Here is a 20,574-nt window from a genome sequence, read left to right as displayed (position 1 = left end):
TGTAAACCAATTTGTCAGACTAATGTAACCCCTTCTTTCAATTAAAGGGACATGAAACCCAAATTTTTTCTTTCATGATTTAGAAAGAGCATGCAATTTTAAACAACTTTCTAATTTACTTCTATTAGCTAATTTGCTTCATTCTCTTGATATTCTTTGCTGAAAAGCATATCTAGATATGCTTAGTAGCTGCTGATTGGTAGATGCACATAGATGACTCGTGTGATTGGCTGGCACATGTGCATTGTTGTTTCTTCAACAAAGGATATCTTAAGAATGAAGCAAATTAGATGATAAATGTCAATTGAAATGTTATTTAAAATTGTATTCTCTATCTGAATCATGAAATGATTTTTTGTGTTTTAGTGTCCCTTTAAGGCCTGAGAGGACAGAAACCATCATCTACTGTACACCAACAATCACCCACTGTAGGAGGTACAAGGTGGAGCCCACAAGCAAACTAAACTGAAGCCTTTCCCCTGCAGTGCCCCCTGGAGGCAGAAATACATATTTCTCTTATTTGAGAATAGCCTTGAGAAGTACAAGTATACCTCGCTTATACAGCAGGTTAGGGACCGGAGTCCTGCTGTAAAGTGAAAACCGCCTTATAGTGAAACAACACAGTTTTTGCTTTCTTTTCACTTGCCAGTGCATTTAACAACTGGAAAACATGTTTGAACTAAGATATATTAGTTGTGCAATAGCGCTACATTTAGTTTAAAACTAGCACAGTACAGTATTCAATAAAAACTCTACAGTACCTATAAAACAGTGACAATTACTGCAGTAAAATTTGCCAGACTAAGAAACTGAGACACAGAGTGCACTGTGATGCTGTAAAGAGACGAAACCGCATAACCAAATGGTTCTAGTTGCCTTTCTCCCAATCTCACGATGATTACAGCACTGTTTAAAAATCCTTAAAGGTTGAACTTCAGCTCCATATTAGCGTTGTTTTCGTAAAGTATAAGAAGCTACATAAATATATTGTTTCTTGCATAAAAAATCAGGCAAGTACATGTTGTAACTTTCCTCCAACCAGATACAAACATTATATGTATGTGAGAATTTTGAATTCAATTAAAAAACTAAGCTTCATTTTATTTCATGTCAGGAAACTGCCCACATGGAATATTTATTGTTGACAAATAACCATTTTGCTTGTAAATAGCAGACTTACTCAACACCGGGCCTTGGTGCAAAAAATAGTATTTACTTATTTAGAGTATTTATAAAGTGTGCTGTATAATGAAGTGATTTTCTATACCCTTATAAGTTCAGTACTCTGTATAAATATGATGTGTATTTATATTTGATGAATATGCTGTGCAGTATAATGACTGAATATCTATACAGCAATAGTGAGCACGCTGCACTGTATAATCACTATCTATACACATATAATGACCACATATGCACATGCCTATGTATTGACTGGCTGCTATAGGCCCCCAGCACTTGTAGCATTGCATCTGCTGCCCTTTTTTTACTATTGGTTCTGTGAAAAATTGTCCTATGCTTAACACGTGCTAGTCCTATTTGCATGATCACAATCTAAAATTTCAATACTTAGCTACACATTTAAAAGGCCATTTTAATTTATCAAAGATAAAAGGTAAACCACCAATTATTATTATTATTATTATTATTATTATCGGTTATTTGTAGAGCGCCAACAGATTCCGCAGCGCTATTAACAAAGACGGAGTACAACAAAACAGTTATAGGGATCAAATGGGTAGAGGGCCCTGCCAAGAGTTGCACTGTTGTAGTCAGCTCTTAAGAAGGTGATCTACAAACAGCTGGACTCTTAGGCTTACATGCTAAGGGGGTTCAGGGGATAGCAATGGAGGAGAGGAACTGGTATAAAGAAAGGTTAGCGTAGGTTGTATACATCCCTGAACAGTAGAGTCTTTAGGGAGCACTTGAAGCTTTTAAAACTAGAAGAGAGTATTGTGGAGTCTTGTGGAGACTGTTCCACTTAATGAGTACCCCATTGGATGACATTAGGAAGCAGCCTCACCAAACAGATGCAAAACAATCTGCTCCATCAACTAAAGCTACAAAAAATAATAATTTGCACTTTTACATAATAAAAAATAGAATAATGCATAACCCAACAAACACACATGGCCCCTATTCCAACAAGGCCCCTCTTCAAGCCCCTTAGAGAGACAAAAATACATATGTCTATAGTTTTACACACGTGTCACCTACTAGCATCAATGCAGACTATTAAAAGGTATCAATCAACATAGGCCCAATGGGCCCTTCAGCCTGTGATTTAATAACTAAACTAATCACCAGTTTTGTTTGTCATTAATCATGCACAATTGATTTCTTGATTGCAAAATCAGAAGATTAATGATGCAGATAATGATTTTGTGGTGTTTTCGGGATGTAACAATTCTGAGCTTGAGGGGTATTAACTGCAGAAGAATTTTGTGATTGTGAACACTTGAAACCCACACTGACAATACTGGGCGACATTTAGAAATCATTATCTGTCAAAAACAATGTGACCAACCGCATAATTACATTTGCCATAAACAGTTTTCCTATCATTTGTTTCCTTTTTACCAGGGAAGCTTTAGTAATTCTCTCATGCACCTAAAGGTACATTTTCTTACCATAGTTAATGATTTCACAGCACATTAAAAGAACATAGCAGTGAAATAATAAAATGCTGTGCAGTGTAGATGATTTTTTATTATTATTTAAATACTGGCTTGTAACATTTTGCTATACTTATCAAAAGATATATCTACATTGCATGCAATAAGCTAGGACGCAATACAATTCTGATGTAATAGGCACACAATTAACAATTTTGGTCCTATTTGTTGTGCTGTGCCAAGAGAGGTTTGCTTTGAGTCATAATTATGATTGACTTAACCATAAAATTGAAGTAACAGTGTAGTCTGGAGCACATTTCAATACGGATTAAGAATATTTGCTTATAATTTGCAGCTTCATGTGAATGGGTAATAAAAAATCCCTACAATATGTTGAATATGCTTATTTGGTGCATTACATTTAGTAGCTCTCAGCTTCTTTATCTTAATAAAATAGAATACATGTTTAGCTAAAGTTTTAGTAATTTCTAAGATACATTTTAATATGGTTTTGCTTCTCAGTATCACTTAAAGGGACAGTCTACACCTTAATCATCTCAAAGTCTTACCTTAGATTTGGCTGCAAATAGCCTCCTGCACCCCTTTCTACATCATGCAGCTGGAATGGTATTAAAGTTATTTTAAAATTAATATTTTTTCTGGCCACTTTGAAATGGCTGCCAAGCTCCACCTATGGATGACATCATGCTCTGGGCTACATCTAGGCACTCTGAAGAATAGCATTTACAGTCTGTTTAATCTAACTAGTGAGCCTTTTGCGATTGGATACCATATGCAGCCCAGATTGTGATGTCATCAGTGGGTGGAGCTTGGTAGCTATTTCATAGTGGCCAGAAACAATATTCATTTAAAAATAACTTTTGTACCATTCCTGCAGCATAATATAGAAAAGGTGCTGGAGGCTATTTGCAGCTTAATCTAATGTATGATTTTAAGATGACTAAGCTATAGACTGTTCCTTTTAAATGCATTCCCCAACCATAGATCCTAAAGAGAAATATAATTTCCAGATGCTGTTGTCTTAAGTGTATCAAGTCTACATTGTAATCTGTTATTTAAGATTTGTTGTTACGGTGATATCTCTCCTAAATATCTGTCTATATTCAGTCTCTATTTACCTTGGCTACAAGACCTGACTTTTCATGCCAGCAACATTAACTTCCAGGTTTCCACCTGTTTACTGTGAAGAGCAAAACCTGTAATTTAGTGCACACGTGAATATACGTGTTTGTGTTTAGTGGCTGTGTGTGTGTGTACATGGTTATGTATGTGTGTATGTGTGTAGTGGCTGGGTGTATATGTGCATGTGAGTTTGTGTGTGCATGTACACTGATCAGCCACAACATTAAAAACACCTGCCTAATATTTTTCCCCTTGCACTGCCAAAACAACTCTGATGCATCGAGGCATGGACTCCATAAGACATCTTAACGTGTCCTGTGGTATCTGGAACCAAGACATTAGCAGCAGATCCTTTAAGTTGTGCAAGATGCGAGGTGCGGCCTCCATGGATTAGATATATTGTTCCAGCACATCCCATAGATGATCAATTGGATTGAGATCTGGGGAATTTGGAGGCCAATGCAACACTTTGAACTCTTTGTCATGTTCCTTAAACCATTCCTGAACAATTTTTGCAGTTTGGCAGGGTGCATTATCCTGCAGAAAGAGACCACTACTATCAGGGAACACCACTGCCATGAAGGGGTTCACATGGTCTGCCACAATCTCTAGGTAGGTGGTAAATGTCAAAGCAACATCCACACGAATGCCAGGACCCAAGCAGAACATTGCCCAGGGCATAATACTGACTCCACTGACCTGCCTTCTTCGCATAGTGCATCCCCACTGTTGCTATCTCTCATTGTCCCCATTGAAGGAGCTTTCGGCGGTGGATAGCAGTCATCATGGGAACTCTGACCTGTCTGCGGCTATGCAGCCCCATACACAGCAAACTGTGATGCACTGTGTGTTCTGACACATTTCTATCATGGCCAACATTAATTTTTTCAGCAACATCAGCTACAGTAGCTCTTCTGTGTGATCGGACCAGATGAGCTAGCCTTTGCTCCCCACATGCATCAATGAGCCTTGGACATCCATGACCCTGATGCCGGTTCACTGGTTGTTCCTTCCTTTAACCACTTTTGGTAGGCACTAACCATTACATACCGGGAACACCACACAAGATTTGCCATTTTGGAGATGCTGTGACCCAGTCATCTAGCCATCTCAATTTGGCTCTTGTCAAAGTCACTCAGATCTTTTCTCCTGCCTATTTTTCCTGTTTCCAACACATGAAATTAAAAAAATGACTGTTCACTTGCTGACTAATATATCCCACCCCTTGACAGGTGCTAGTGTGAAGATATATTTAATGTTATTCACTTCAACTGTCAGTGGTTTTAATGTTGTGGTGCCTTTGTATATGTATGCACATGAGTATGCATGTGTATGTGTGTAGTAGCTGTGTGTATGTGTGCACATGAGCCATGTGTGTGTATGTGTGTAGTTCCTGTGTGTATGTGTATACATAAGTGATGCATGTGCAAGTGCATAGTGGCAGAGTGTATGTGTGCACAAGTATGTGTGTGTATGTGTGTAGTAGCTGTGTGTATTTGTGCACATGAGCGATGCATGTGTATGTGTGTAGTGGCTGCATGTATGTGTGTAGTGGCTGAGTGTTTGTGTATGTGTGTAGAGGCTGTGTGTACTTTGAACATGACTGATGCGTGTAGTAGCTGTGTGTATGTGTGTACATAAGTGATGTGTGTGTGTATGTGTGTACTGGCTGAGTGTATGTGTGCACATGAGTATGTGTGTGTATTTAAGAATTAGTATTCTGTGTGTTATTGAGAAGAGCAACACCTGTAGTGTAGTGAGCATGTGTAAGTGTAGTGGCTGTGTGTGTGCCTGAACATGATTATTCATGTGTTTGTTTGTAGTGGCTGTGTGTATGTGTGTACATAGGTGATGCATGTGTATATGTGTAATGGCTGAGTGTATGTGTGCACATGAGTATGTGTATATCTTATCTATACTAAAGAACATACAGTAATAACATACAGCCAGATTATGAGTTTTGATTTATGGCTGGCTCGCTAATAACTTGTACGTTTTTTTCACCGCTCACCTTTCATAGCGCTGCTATTACAGGTTTGCAAAAACCCGGCTTGTGCGGGCGATATGGTTGCCTTGAGCTCCATACCTCACCCAAATACAAGCAGTGTTTTGACGTGCTCGTGCACGATTTCACCATAGACATCAATGGGGAGAGCCGGCTAAAAAAAGTCTAACACCTGCAATCGCGGAGTGTAAAGCTCCTTAACGCAGTCCCATTAATGTCTATGGGGAAAAAAAATGTATGTTTAAACCTAACACCCTAACATAAACCCTGAGTCTAAACACCCCTAATCTGCTGCCCCCAATGTCGCCGCCACCTACCTACACTTATTAACCCCTAATCTACTGCCCCCAATGTCGCCGCCGCCACTATACTAAAGTTATTAACCCCTAAACCTCTGGCCTCCCACATCACTAACACTAAATATATTAACCCCTAACGTAAACCTAATTCTAACTCTAACCCTAATGTAACCCTAAACCTAACACCCCCTAACTTTAAGATAATTAAAATAATTCTAAATAAAATTTACTATTAATAACTAAATAATTCCTATTTAAAAATAAATACTTACCTATAAAATAAACCCTAAGCTAGCTACAATATAACTAATAGTTACATTGTAGTTAGCTTAGGTGTTGTAGTTAGCTTAGGTGTTATTTTTATTTCACAGGTAAGTTTGTATTTATTTTAACTAGGTAGACTAGTTAGTAAATAGCTATTAACTATTTACTAACTACCTAGTTAAAATAAATACAAAATTTACCTGTAAAAAACCTAACCTGAGTTACACTAACACCTAACATTACAATAAAATTAAATAAATTAAATTAACAAAATACAATTATCTAAATTACAAAAAAAATAAACACTAAATTACACAAAATAAAAAAATAAATTATCAAAAATAAAAACAAATTACTCCTAATCTAATAGCCCTATCCAAAATAAAAAAAACCCTAGCCTACACTAAACTGTCAATGGGCCTTAAAAGGGCCTTTTGCGGGGCATTATCCCAAAGAAATCAGCTCTTTTACCTGTAAAATAAAATACAAACAACCACCCAACAGTAAAACCCACCACCCACACAACCAAACCCCCCAAATAAAACCCTATCTAAATAAACCTAAGCTCCCCATTGCCCTGAAAACGGCATTTGGATGGGCATTGCCCTTAAAAGGGCATTTAGCTCTTTTACATTGCCCATAACCCTAAGCTAAAAATAAAACCCACCCAATAAACCGTTAAAAAAACCTAACACTAACCCCCGACGATCCACTTACAGTTTTTGAAGACCGGACATCCATCCTCATCCAGACGGCAGAAGTCCTCCTCGAAGCCAGCAGAAGTCTTCATCCAAGTGGGCAGAAGTCTTCATCCAGACGGCATCTTCTATCTTCATCCATCGGCGCAGAGTGGGTACACCTTAAAGACATCCGGTGCGGAGCACCCTCTTCCTACGATGGTTGCTGAAGAATGAAGTTTCCCTTTAAATGACGTCATACAATATGGCGTCCCTTACATTCCGATTGGCTGATAGAATTCTATCAGCCAATAGGAATTAAGGGGGGAAAAATCCTATTGGCTGTTGCAATCAGCCAATAGGATTGAGCTTTCATCCTATTGGCTGATCCAATCAGCCAATAGGATTGAGCTCGCATTCTATAAATACATGTGTACACATATATAGACGTGCATATATACACACATACACATATTCAGACATATATATATATATATATATATATATACACACATTTGAACCCTTTCCATATACCATATCCCTTTTAAAAACATTTTATTAATGTTTAAAAAAATATTTTTATTAAAAAAATTAAATCTGAGTATAATACTTTATTTTAATATGTTTTTGATGTGTTTTGGGAAAACAAAATGTTTAACCCTTTCACTTTACTTCCGGTTTTAAGTTGCACTAAATATTCTAGTGCAGTTTCAGCTTTCGATCCAGCGCAAACTATGGGGGATATTTATTAAAGCAACAACTATGTTGCATTTGCGGGCGTCAATACGCTCACCAAACATCGCCAAACATTGCGGCCACGAATCTGAATACGATCTCCTTATTTATCAAAAAAGCCATCAAAAACAAACGCGTCAAGTACGGTGCGAAGAGCATCAGACTGGTGTTAACTAACAGTCATCGATGTCGCAGCTATTCTGGCTTTTCCCAACTTTATTTATACCATTTCATTACTGTCCACGAACTAGCACATTTCTCTTTAGCACATTATTGTATATAGCGTAAATGTATTCTTTTTCTGAGCAGGACTAATTGCGAATATAGCAAGTAGAAAGGATTGGATCAGCCAATAGGATTTTTTCTACCTTAATTCCGATTGGCTGATAGAATTCTATCAGCCAATCGGAATTCAAGGGATGCCATCTTGGATGACGTCATTTAAAGGACCCGTCATTGTTCCAGTCGCCGTCGAACGAAGAGGATGCTCCGCGTCGGATGTCTTGAAGATGGACCCGCTCCGCTCCGGATGGATGAAGATAGAAGATGCCACCTGGATGAAGACTTCTGGCCGTCTGGAGGACCTCTTCTGCCCGGATAGGATGAAGACTTTGGACCGTCTGGAGGACCACTTCTGCCCGGTTGGGTGAAGACGTCTCAAGGTAGGGTGATCTTCAAGGGGGTAGTATAAAGGTTTTATTAAGGGGGACTGGGTGGGTTTTAGAGTAGGGTTGGGTGTGTGGGTGGTGGGTTGTAATGTTGGGGGGGTATTGTATTTTTTTTTACAGGTAAAAGAGCTGATTACTTTGGGGCAATGCCCCACAAAAAGCCCTTTTAAGGGCTATTTGTAATTTAGTGTAGGGTAGGGATTTTTTTTATTTTGGGGGGATTTTTTATTTTATTAGGGGGATTAGATTAGGTGGAATTAGTTTAAACAAATTGTAATTATTTTATTATTTTCTGTAATTTAGTGTTTGTTTTTTTAGTAATTTAGTTTATTTAATTTAATTGTAATTAACTGTAGTTAATTTAGGTAATTTATTTAATTATAGTGTAGTGTTAGGTGCAATTGTAGCTTAGGTTTGGTTTTATTTTACAGGTAAATTTGTATTTATTTTAACTAGGAAGTTATTAAATAGTTAATAACTATTTAATAACTATTGTACCTAGTTAAAATAAATACAAACTTGCCTGTAAAATAAAAATAAACCCTAAGCTAGATACAATGTAACTATTAGTTATTGTAGCTAGCTTAGGGTTTATTTTATAGGTAAGTATTTAGTTTAAAAAAGGAATAATTTATTTAATGATATGAATATTTATTTAGATGTATTTAAATTATATTTAAGCTAGGGGGTGTTAGGGTTAGGGTTAGACTTAGATTTAGGGGTTAATAACTTTATTATAGTGGCGGCGACGTTGGGGGCGGCAGATTAGGGGTTAATAATTGTAGGTAGGTGTCGGCGATGTTAGGGACGGCAGATTAGGGGTTAATAAAATTTAACTGGTGTTTGCAAGGCGGGAGTGTGGCGGTTTAGGGGTTAATATATTTATTAAAGTGGCGGCGATGTCCGGTTGGCAGATTAGGGGTTACAAATTTTATTTAAGTGTTTGCGATGTGGGGGGGGGGCTCAGTTTAGGGGTTAATAGGTAGTTTATGGGTGTTAGTGTACTTTTTAGCACTTTAGTTAAAAGTTTTATGTTACGGCGTTAGCCCATAAAACTCTTAACTACTGACTTTTAATGCGGTAGGAGTCTTGACAGGAGAGGCTGTACCGCTCACTTTTTCCAAGACTCGTAATACTGGCGTTAGGAAAATCCCATTGAAAAGATAGGATACGCAATCTACGTAAGTGGATTTGCAGTATGCTTGAGTCGCGGGAAAAATTTAAGGATAACAAGATAAAGAAGTAAATTAGAAAACAGAAATGAATTGGAAATTAGTTTTTAAAATTGCACACAATCATTATTTGAATCATGAAACTTTAATTTTGACTTTTATGTCACTTTAAATTGTCTGAAGTTTTCTTCATGAAGAAAATAATTGTAACAAACTGTAAACTAATCCTATATTTCTGAAAAGAGTTGCAATGCATTTGGTTACTCGGTTATGGTGCTTACCCAAGATTGCTGAATTTATTCTTTCCATGTGTTTAACAGAGCAATTCCTGCTGGTTCAGTGCCCAAAGAAGATAAATGGCAGCAGCAGAGAGCAGAAAGGGAGGCTTCTAAAGACAGACGCACAGCTATCATGGGTCAGCAAGCACAAAGTGAATTAAATGAACAGACTATATTCCACTGCTCCAATTCACAGTGGGAAAAGTTACTGCACGAATCCATCATGACTGCACTAACTGTGAATCCAGAATCCTCTAGTCCATAACAATAAATCATCTTTCTTCTATTACACTGTATATAAAGGCTGTATGGTTTAACACATTACAAAGCTCCAGGGGTAAGTGTACTCTCTATGATGCATTGCTCGGTACATTGTCATTTTTATCCTTCAGCTGCAAGTGATTACTACACATTAATTGTAGCCATACTTGGAAGCCATTTTCTATACCTAAAATCACCTAACATTCTTTTATCATCCAGTCCACATTTGCTGTTTCCAGAGGAATATTACTATTTTAAAATCCAGATCCAACACAATACATTGCTGGCTCCAATGCATACAGCATCCTGTTCTATGAATAGGTAAGTCACATAAGATGCATTGGAAATCTGAATTGTTGCCAAAGGATCTAACTGTGGGGTATAGCATTTCCCCTAAAAATCTGTTCCTTTTTGATAATGTAAGTCATGTTATACTTTAAATAACCACATTGTTGGCTTCCATGGAAACCCGGTTCTCGCAGACACCATATAACCCCCCCCCCCCCCCACACACACACACACAATGGGCACACACTCATAAATGCAGGGCCAGCTCTGTAATGGGACCAGGTGGTACCACAGAACCCAGGCAGCACTTGACAGGGGCAGCACAAAGGGAGAGCATATTCTTGAAAATAGTGTTTTTAAAGAGTAATTAATCTTATATGATTAAAACAAAAACAGATAAAAGGGCGCAAACTCCTCTAAGTGTAAAAGTTAAAACAACAGAGCTTTTAGTAAAAGACAATGGAACACTCACACTGTCCAACCTCAAACAAATATGAGGTATGAACAAAGCCCCAAAAAGCATGTGTCGTGCAGGGTATACAGTGATGGTATCTCTTATCCTTATGTCTCTAGGCAAGTGGGCATCTAAAAACAGGTAAACCGCCACAAAACGAATCAGCCGCTACAATATTTGCCAGCTGTTAAATGTGGCATCAAGACAGTAGGCGTACCTGTAGCCGGCAAATATTGGAGGGACCGATTCATTTTGTGGTGGTTTACCTGTTTTTAGATGCCCACTTGCCTGGAGACATAAGGATAATTGATACCATCACCCTATACCCTGCACGACTCCATTACATATGGGACGACCTGTATGGATTGCAGAAGGTAACGCTGGGAAATCCTTTCTGAACTCCGCTGTGGGACAACATATGCTTTTTGGAGCTTTGTTCATACCTCATATTCGTTTGAGGTTGGAAAGTGTGAGTGTTCCATTGTCTTTTACTAAAACCTCTGTTGTTTTAACATTTATACTTAGAGGAGTTTGCGCTCTTCTATCTTTTTTTTTGTTTTATTCAGCTTCATCCAGCATCCAGTATTGTGTTTTATGAGCGGCAGCAACTCCAGCTATTGACTTAAACCTACCTAGGCTATAATACCAGCCACATGTCCTTTTTTTATTTGTACCTCTATACCTTGTGCTTGTATAGTGTGTTTTTTTTTATCATCTTATAAAATGCCCATTAATCTGCTGAACTTTAATCTCTAAAACAACTAACTCTGGTTAGGCTTAAAGTAGTGGTTTTAAAAGTGTGAGGTGGGTCTCCCCAGGGTGGGCGCTAAAACATATAAGGGGAGGCACGGAAGCAGTGTCACTTCACACTATACTATGGAAATCACAAGCAGCAGCTGACTTAGAACAAAACATATAATTTTTTTTAAAAAAAACAGATAATGACACCTGCCATGTCGTGGCACTGAGGTCCAGGTCACCTAGAGACTGCGCTGAGTTTGTTGCCTTGATCGGTAACTTACGTTTAACCCATGAGTAGCAAAATGCAAATTGAAATGAGAGTGAAGCACTGTTTTGGTTAAGCAGAATCAGCTCTAGAGAGCTGTGTGCGAACCCTGGATCAGTTATAAAGTCCCCAAATTAAAACTAAAAATAAAATATTACAATTTTCTTTAAAAATAAAGTTACAACAAAATTGGGGGGTACTGTCTTGTAAATTTTGTCAGAGGGGATTGAAAACCCCTAGTTTAGACTGAGTTGAAGGGTTTCATTTTATTCTTGGACCCAGAAAGCTCAATGTCTTGAACTGGTCCTACATAAATGCACTAAAAAATATTAGATAACATGTAAGGTATAAACATTGTTATTCTATTTTCTTTAGAAAGGCCAAAAAGCAAATTCTGTAATTTAGGTTTACTACACAATGGTTAAAATTGCCTAGATCAGCTATTGAGTTGTGGTATTGTGAAGAAAACCAAAGCTACAGAATTAGTTCTATATATAAAGAGAAGCTTAATGCTTCTTACATATAGGGGCATATTTATCAAGCTCTGTTTGGAGCTTGATGCCCCTTGAAGGCTCGCCGGAAACAGAAGTTATGAAGTAGCGGTCTAAAGACCTCTGCTCCACAACTTGTCTGACTGCTCTGAGGCGACGGACAGAAATCAACCCGATCGAATACAATCGGGTTGATTGACACCCGCCGGTAGCGACCGATTGGCCGCAAATCTGTAGGGGGCTTCACCAGAACTGCTGGTGCAATGATAAATGGCGACAGCGCATACTGTCAGAATTTATCGATGTACGGCGGACATGATACGCTACTTCATATCATGTTCGCTCGCACATTGATAAATATGCCCCATAGGAGCAAAAATCATTACACTCTGTAAAATCCTAACAACCATAAAATGTAAAATCATATTATATTGTTTAAAAAATATAGTAAAAACAATTACTTATGCAAACCATACAGAGAGTGGCATGAGTCTAGCTATAGTACCTTTGCAGGCGTCTAGTGCAGAAAATGGTCTCTGTAAGTCTCTGAAGAAGCCAGGCTTACATCTCTGGCAATGTTCCCCTTCAGTGTTGTGTTGGCAGTTATCACACACTCCTCCACTGCGGTTCCCGGATGCCAGCCATACATCCAGATTAAAGTGGCAACTATCAGCATGGCCATGGCATTTACATTCTGCCAGAAGTAAAGGATCAAACAAATTATAAATGAAAAGCAATAAAGCAGCTCATTGCATAAAGAGGACAATTATTCACACATTTGTATTTTTACTTTAATTGTTAGCTACTCCTGAAAGATTTTCTGATAATGCAAGTCCATAAACAGGAAGGTTCATATTTATCAAGTTCCGTATGGAGCTTGAAGCCCCGTGTTTCTGGCGAGCCTTCATTCTCGCCAGAAACACAAGTTATGAAGCAGCGGTCTAAAGACCGCTTCTCCATAACCTGTCTGCCTGCTCTGAGGCAGCGGGCAGACATCGCCGAAAATCAACCCAATCCAATACGATAGGGTTGATTGACCGCTAATCTGCAGGGGGCGGCGTTGCACCAGCAGTTCACAAGAACTGCTGGTGCAATGCTGAATGCGGAGAGCGTAATGCTGTCCGTATTCAGCGATGTCTGTCGGACATGATCCGCTGATCAGATCATGTCGGACAGACATTTGATAAATAGGCCCGAGGCCATAAGGAAACATTTTACACAGCAAAAAACTACAAAAACAAAACATGCTGTAAAGTAACTGTGCATAAAAACTATATTAGAGGGAAATGAAACCCACATTTTTTCCTTGATTGAGATAGAGGGGCCGATTTATCATGGCCCGAATGAGGCCATATTCCTCTGTTTCACAGGAGTTAAGAAGCAGCGGTCTTAAGACATAGGTCTATCATCTCTGCTTTAACACTTGAATTTAATAGTTAGGTGCAAGCATTGACACATTGGGGCCGATTTAACAAATACCGGAAGGACAGGGCTGGCTTCTGCAAACTTGTCAACCCAGGATCACAGAAAATGCATCCTAGCAGGTGAACCTGTCCCAGGGTGATTTTAATCCACCACCTAAGAGTTAGCATAAATGTTCAGAAGCAGAAGCTGTATACTCAGCTTAATAAATGGAGCATATTGTGCACACAGTTGTGCGTATATATGCTTGATTTGGAATAGGGCTGTATACAGGTGCAGCGTACAAAAACATAGAGTGCAAAATATATTGCATTTCTTATTTACCTTCCTAATATCTTCTATAAATTTCATAAATAGTTAAAGGGAGTTAAAGGAGTAAATTAGAAAGTCGCCTAAAAGTCGCCTAAAATTGCATTCTCTATCTGAATCACAAAAGAAAAAAAATGGGTTCAGTGTCCCTTTAAAACCAAAGTGCACTGAATTTAAGATTGTCCCTTTAACTTCTTTATTAAAACCAATCAGGAACAGACATGTATAAGGATTAGGCTTGTGAAGCCTGTTATTTGCTCTTACCATTCTCAGAACTGGAAAACATAATTTCCAGTCTTAAATTTTAGCAATAGGGTGTCAAATAAATAATACAGTTACAACGCATTTTTTTGACTAGCAATCAGTAACCATTATGGTCCCAATTACAATATAGTGGTGATTTGCTCCCAAAAAGCCTTTTTTTGCTTTCCAACCAAATTGCATCTTTTAGGTTGTCAGGATGAATAGACTTGCACTATTTTGCTATCGCTATATGGTCGCTTTTCTTTGACAAGTATTGTTTTAAACAATAATTACAACAATTTAGAACTAAAGCACTGTTTCCTTTTTGGCATGAACTCAAAAAAATGGTGAATACAAGTTTCTGTGCAAAGGATTTTTTCTTTTACAAAATGTTTACATTATGTCAAGTGTGAATCATAAACTCACTGCCTTGCAACATAGTATCTTCCTAAGAGACCTTAATAAGAGTGCGCCTTTGTGACCAGGTTTTTATAGGGGTGCACCTCCATGCATGCTAAGGCAAACATTCATTAGACTGCCTTTCAAAGTGCTTGTGCCTACATTATGGAACTCATGGTCACAAATGTTCATTCCAGTTTACAAGATCAGTTATGTAGGTGCAAGAAATTTGAACAGCACTCTTGTGGCCATGTTTGGACTTAGGGCCCCATTTATCAAGCTGAAATGCTAGTTAAGTAGAAGTGGTCTTAAGACCACTGCTGCTTAACATCTCTGCCTAAAATGTGATGGAGTGAAATCATCCCTATCTGATCTGGACGATTTAAAAGCCTGGGCTGGCGGATGATTAGCCACCAGTGAGCATGGGGCGACATTAGACAAGCAACTGCTTGTGCAATGTTAAATGTCTGGCAGTGAGATCCGGCAGACATGTTTGCAGTAGTGGATCATGTCCGCCCAACCTTTGGTAAGTGGAGCCCTTCGTGTATATGAAGGCGCGTCACCTATAGAAACCCGGTCGGGAAGGTACAATCTTGTTAAGGGTCTCTTAGGAAGGACTTTGACAAAGCAGCAGTGCGAAACGTATGTCAGGCGTTTCGGCATGGCCCGGTCCTGGCTAAGGATTTGTTTAGTCTGTTCAGACTAGTACAGGAACACCCAGCAATTTTTAAGTAATTGCACTGGCGTTACATGTGAGTATAGAAGATTGCCATCCTGTTATGCTCCCTTGGGAGGCTTATGAGTCACTGATGGAATGATAGACTGTAGTTATGGGCTTTTTTGTTTTGTGTAACAACGTTCAATGGGGATAGTTACTCATATTGTACTTTGATACTATAGGAATTAATTTGTTACCTGGACCACACATGTCTGTGTCGATGATATATATTTCTCCAACATTGGTGTGTCCGGTCCACGGCGTCATCCATTACTTGTGGGATATTCTCCTCCCCTACAGGGAAAGGCAAGGAGAGCACACAGCAAGAGCTGTCCATATAGCTCCCCCTCTGGCTCCGCCCCCCAGTCATTCTCCTTGCCGCTCTGAACAAGTAGCATCTCCACAGGGATGGTGAGGAGTTTGTGGTGTTAGTTGTAGTTTTTTATTTCTTCTATCAAGAGTTTGTTATTTTGAAATAGTACTGGTATGTACTATTTACTCTGAAACAGAAAGAGATGAAGAGTTCAGTTTAAAAGAGGAGTATGATTTTAGCAGCAGTAACTAAAATCAATTGCTGTTCCCATGCAGGACTGTTGAGCCCAGAGAACTTCAGTTGGGGGGAACAGTTTGCAGACTTTTCTGCTCAAGGTATGACTAGCCATTTTTCTAACAAGACTGTGTAATGCTGGAAGGCTGTCATTTTCCCTCATGGGGATCGGTAAGCCATTTTCTTAGACTCAGATAGAATAAAGGGCTTATTATGGGCTATTAACTGGTGGACACTCTTAAGGGCTAAATTGATTGTTTATTTAAGTTTTTATTTAAAGTTTGAAGTGGATTTCACACTTTTATTATTTGGGGAACTTTTTTTATCGCCAGGCACTAATTAAGACACCTTCCCAGTCAGGAAGGGCCTTTCACTGTAGTAGGCAGAGCCTCATTTTCACGCCATTATTGCACAGTTTCTTTTAAGTGCAGTGCATGCAGCTGCATGTGAGAGGGTCTGGTATCCACTGAAAACGTTCCTAGAAGGCTTGAATTGGTATCGTATACCCCCCTGGGATAGGTGAAGTCGCAACAAAGGCTGTGGCTGGGACTGTAGTGGGGTTAAATTGCAAACGGCTCCGGTTTCCGCATTTTAAGGGTTAACAGCTTGAAAATTGGGGTGCAATACTTTGAATGCATTAAGACACTGTGGTGAAAATTTGGCAAAGATTGGATAATTCCTTCATAGTTTTTCACATATTCAGTAATAAAGTGTGCCCTGTTTAACATTTAAAGAGACAGTAACGGTTTTGTTTAAAAACGGTTTTTGTGCTTTATTAACCAGTTTAAGCCTGTTTAACATGTCTGCACCTTCAGATAGATCATGTTCTGTATGTATGGAGGCCAAGGTGGTTCTCCCTTTCAAATGTATGTGATAATTGTGCCATGGCGTCCAAACAAACAAAGTAAGGACAGTACTGTCACATTTAGTAAGGTTGCCCAGGATGATTCCTCAGATGAAGGAAGTAGGGATAGTTCTGCATCCTCTCCTTCTGTGTCTATACCAGTTATGCCCGCGCAGGCGACCCCTAGTACTTCTAGCACGCCAATGCTTGTTACTATGCAACAATTGACGGCAGTAATGGATAACTCCATAGCTAATATTTTATCCAAAATGCCAGGTTTTCAAAGAAAGCGCGATTGCTCAGTTTTAAACACTGTAGAGCAGGAGGGCGCTGATGATAATTTATCTGTCATACCCTCACACCAGTCTGAAGTGGCAGTGAGGGAGGGTTTGTCAGATGGAGAAATTTCTGATACAGGAAGAATTTCTCAGCAGGCAGAACCTGATGTTGTGACATTTAAATTTAAATTAGAGCATCTCCGCGCATTACTTAAGGAGGTGCTATCTACTCTGGATGATTGTGACAATCTGATCATCCCAGAAAAATTGTGCAAGATGGACAAGTTCCTAGAGGTCCCGGTGCACCCTGATGCCTTTCCAATACCTAAAAGGGTGGCGGACATAGTGAATAAGGAGTGGGAGAAGCCAGGCATACCTTTTGTCCCTCCTCCTATATTTAAGAAATTGTTCCCCATGGTCGACCCCAGGAAGGACACATGGCAAACAGTCCCTAAGGTCGAGGGGGCGGTTTCTACACTAGCCAAACGCACGACCATTCCCATTGAGGACAATTGTGCTTTCAAAGATCCTATGGATAAAAAATTGGAGGGTTTGCTTAAAAAGATTTTTGTACAGCAAGGATACCTCCTTCAACCTATTTTGTGCATTATTCCTGTCACTATAGCGGCGTGGTTCTGGTTCGAGGAACTGGAAAAGTTGCTCAGTAGGGAGACTCCATATGAGGAGGTCATGGACAGAATTCACGCACTTAAGTTAGCTAATTCCTTTATTTTAGACGCCACTTTGCAGTTAGCGAGATTAGCGGCGAAAAATTCAGGGTTTGCAATTGTGGCGTGTAGAGCGCTCTGGCTAAAGTCTTGGTCGGCGGATGTATCTTCCAAGACAAAATTGCTTAATATCCCTTTCAAGGGTAAGACCCTGTTTGGGCCAGAATTGAAAGAGATTATTTCAGACATCACTGGGGGAAAGGCCATGCCCTCCCACAAGATAGGCCTTTCAGGGCTAAGAATAAGTCCAATTTTCGTTCCTTTCGCAATTTCAGGAACGGTCCGGCTTCCAATTCTGCAGCCTCTAGACAAGAGGGTAACGCTTCCCAGACTAAACCAGCTTGGAAACCAAAGCAAGGCTGGAACAAGCGTAAACAGGCCAAGAAGCCTGCTGCTGCTACCAAAACAGCATGAAGGGGTAGCCCCCAATCCAGGACCGGATCTAGTAGGGGGCAGACTCTCTCTCTTTGCTCAGGCTTGGGCAAGAGATGTTCAGGATCCCTGGACACTAGAAATAGTCTCTCAGGGTTATCTTCTAGAATTCAAGGAACTACCCCCAAGGGGAAGGTTCCACATCTCACTTATCTTCAAACCAAATAAAGAGACAGGCATTCTTACATTGTGTAGAAGACCTGTTAAAGATGGGAGTGATACACCCAGTTCCAACTGTGGAACAAGGTCAGGGGTTTTACTCAAATCTGTTTGCAGTTCCCAAAAAAGAGGGAACTTTCAGACCAATTCTGGATTGAAAAATTCTAAACAAATTTCTCAGAGTTCCATCGTTCAAAATGGAAACCATTCGAACAATTTTACCTACAATCCAGGAGGGTCAATATATGACTACCGTGGATTTAAAGGATGCGTATCTACATATTCCTATCCACAAAGATCATCATCAGTTCCTAAGGTTCGCCTTTCTGGACAAACATTATCAGTTCGTGGCTCTCCCATTCGGACTAGCCACTGCTCCCAGAATTTTCACAAAGGTGCTCGGGTCCCTTCTAGCGGTTCTAAGACCAAGGGGCATTGCAGTGGCACCTTATCTGGACGACATTCTAATTCAAGCGTCGTCTCTTTCCAAGGCAAAGGCTCATACAGACATTGTTCTAGCCTTTCTCAGATTTCACGGTTGGAAGGTGAACGTAGAAAAGAGTTCCCTGTCTCCGTCGACAAGAGTTCCCTTTTTGGGAACAATAATAGATTCTTTAGAAATGAAGATCTTCTTGACAGAAGTCAGAAAGTCAAAGCTTCTAAACGCTTGTCAAGTTCTTCTCTCTATTCTGCAGCCTTCCATAGCTCAGTGCATGGAAGTAGTAGGGTTGATGGTTTCAGCAATGGACATAGTTCCTTTTGCTCGAATTCATCTAAGACCATTACAACTGTGCATGCTTCAGTAGACCAGATGACCAGAGACTCACTCCATTGGTGGTTGTCCCAGGATCACCTGTCTCAGGGAATGAGTTTCCGCAGACCAAAGTGGGTCATTGTCACGACCGACGCCAGTCTATTAGTCTCTTCTCCCGATCAACATCCTGGAACTGAGAGCGATATTCAATGCTCTCCGGGCTTGGCCTCAACTAGCGAAGGCCGGATACATAAGATTCCAGTCAGACAACATGACGACTGTAGCTTACATCAACCATCAGGGGGGAACAAGAAGTTCCTTGGCGATGAGAGAGGTATCCAAAATCATCAAATGGGCGGAGGATCACTCCTGCCACCTATCTGCAATCCACATCCCAGGAGTAGACAACTGGGAGGCAGATTATCTGAGTCGTCAGACTTTCTATCCGGGGGAGTGTTTGCCCAGTTGACTCAATTATGGGGCATTCCAGACATGGATCTGATGGCGTCCCGTCAGAACTTTAAGGTTCCTTGCTATGGGTCCAGATCCAGGGATCCCAAGGCCACTGTAGTGGATGCATTAGTGGCGCCTTGGTCGTTCAACCTAGCTTATGCGTTTCCACCGTTCCCTCTCCTTCCCAGGCTTGTAGCCAGGATCAAACAGGAGAAGGCCTCGGTGATTCTGATAGCTCCTGCGTGGCCGCGCAGGACTTGGTTTGCAGACCTGGTGAATATGTCATCGGCTCCACCATGGAAGCTACCTTTGAGACAGGATCTTCTAGTACAAGGTCCATTCGAACATCCAAATCTAATTTCTCTGCAGCTGACTGCTTGGAAATTAAACGTTTGATTTTATCCAAGCGTGGGTTTTCAGATTCAGTGATAGATACTCTGGTCCAAGCCAGAAAACCTGTGACTAGAAAGATTTACCATAAAATATGGAAAAGATATATCTGTTGGTGTGAATCCAAGGGATTCTCCTGGAGTAAGATTAAAATTCCTAAGATCCTCTCCTTTCTCCAAGAAGGTTTGGATAAGGGATTGTCAGCGAGTTCTCTAAAAGGACAGATCTCTGCTTTATCTGTTATACAAACGACTGGCAGCTGTACCAGATGTACAAGCTTTTGTACAGGCTTTGGTCAGAATCAAACCTGTTTACAGACCCTTGACTCCTCCTTGGAGTCTAAAATTAGTTCTTTCAGTTCTTCAGGGGGTTCCGTTTGAACCCTTACATTCCATAGATATCAAGTTGCTATCTTGGAAAGTTCTGTTTTTGGTTGCTATTTCTTCTGCTAGAAGAGTTTCTGAATCATCTGCTTTGCAGTGTGATCCACCCTATCTGGTGTTCCATTCAGATAAGGTTGTTTTTTGCGTACCAAGCCTGGT

The 20,574-nt window shown here is 39.9% G+C and overlaps 1 protein-coding gene across 1 annotated transcript in view; it reads right to left on the bottom strand.

Annotated features, from left to right (window-relative positions):
• Nucleotides 1–20,574, bottom strand: part of NTN4 (netrin 4) — a 294,924-nt gene that overhangs the window by 85,817 nt on the left and 188,533 nt on the right. The window contains 1 exon segment of the mRNA XM_053716881.1: nt 12,862–13,050. Coding sequence (XP_053572856.1) covers nt 12,862–13,050 — 189 coding nt within the window.

This window comes from Bombina bombina, chromosome 6 (assembly GCF_027579735.1).
Source record: "Bombina bombina isolate aBomBom1 chromosome 6, aBomBom1.pri, whole genome shotgun sequence".
In the NCBI taxonomy this organism is placed as follows: domain Eukaryota; kingdom Metazoa; phylum Chordata; class Amphibia; order Anura; family Bombinatoridae; genus Bombina; species Bombina bombina.
This window is presented reverse-complemented; position numbering and strand designations above follow the sequence as displayed.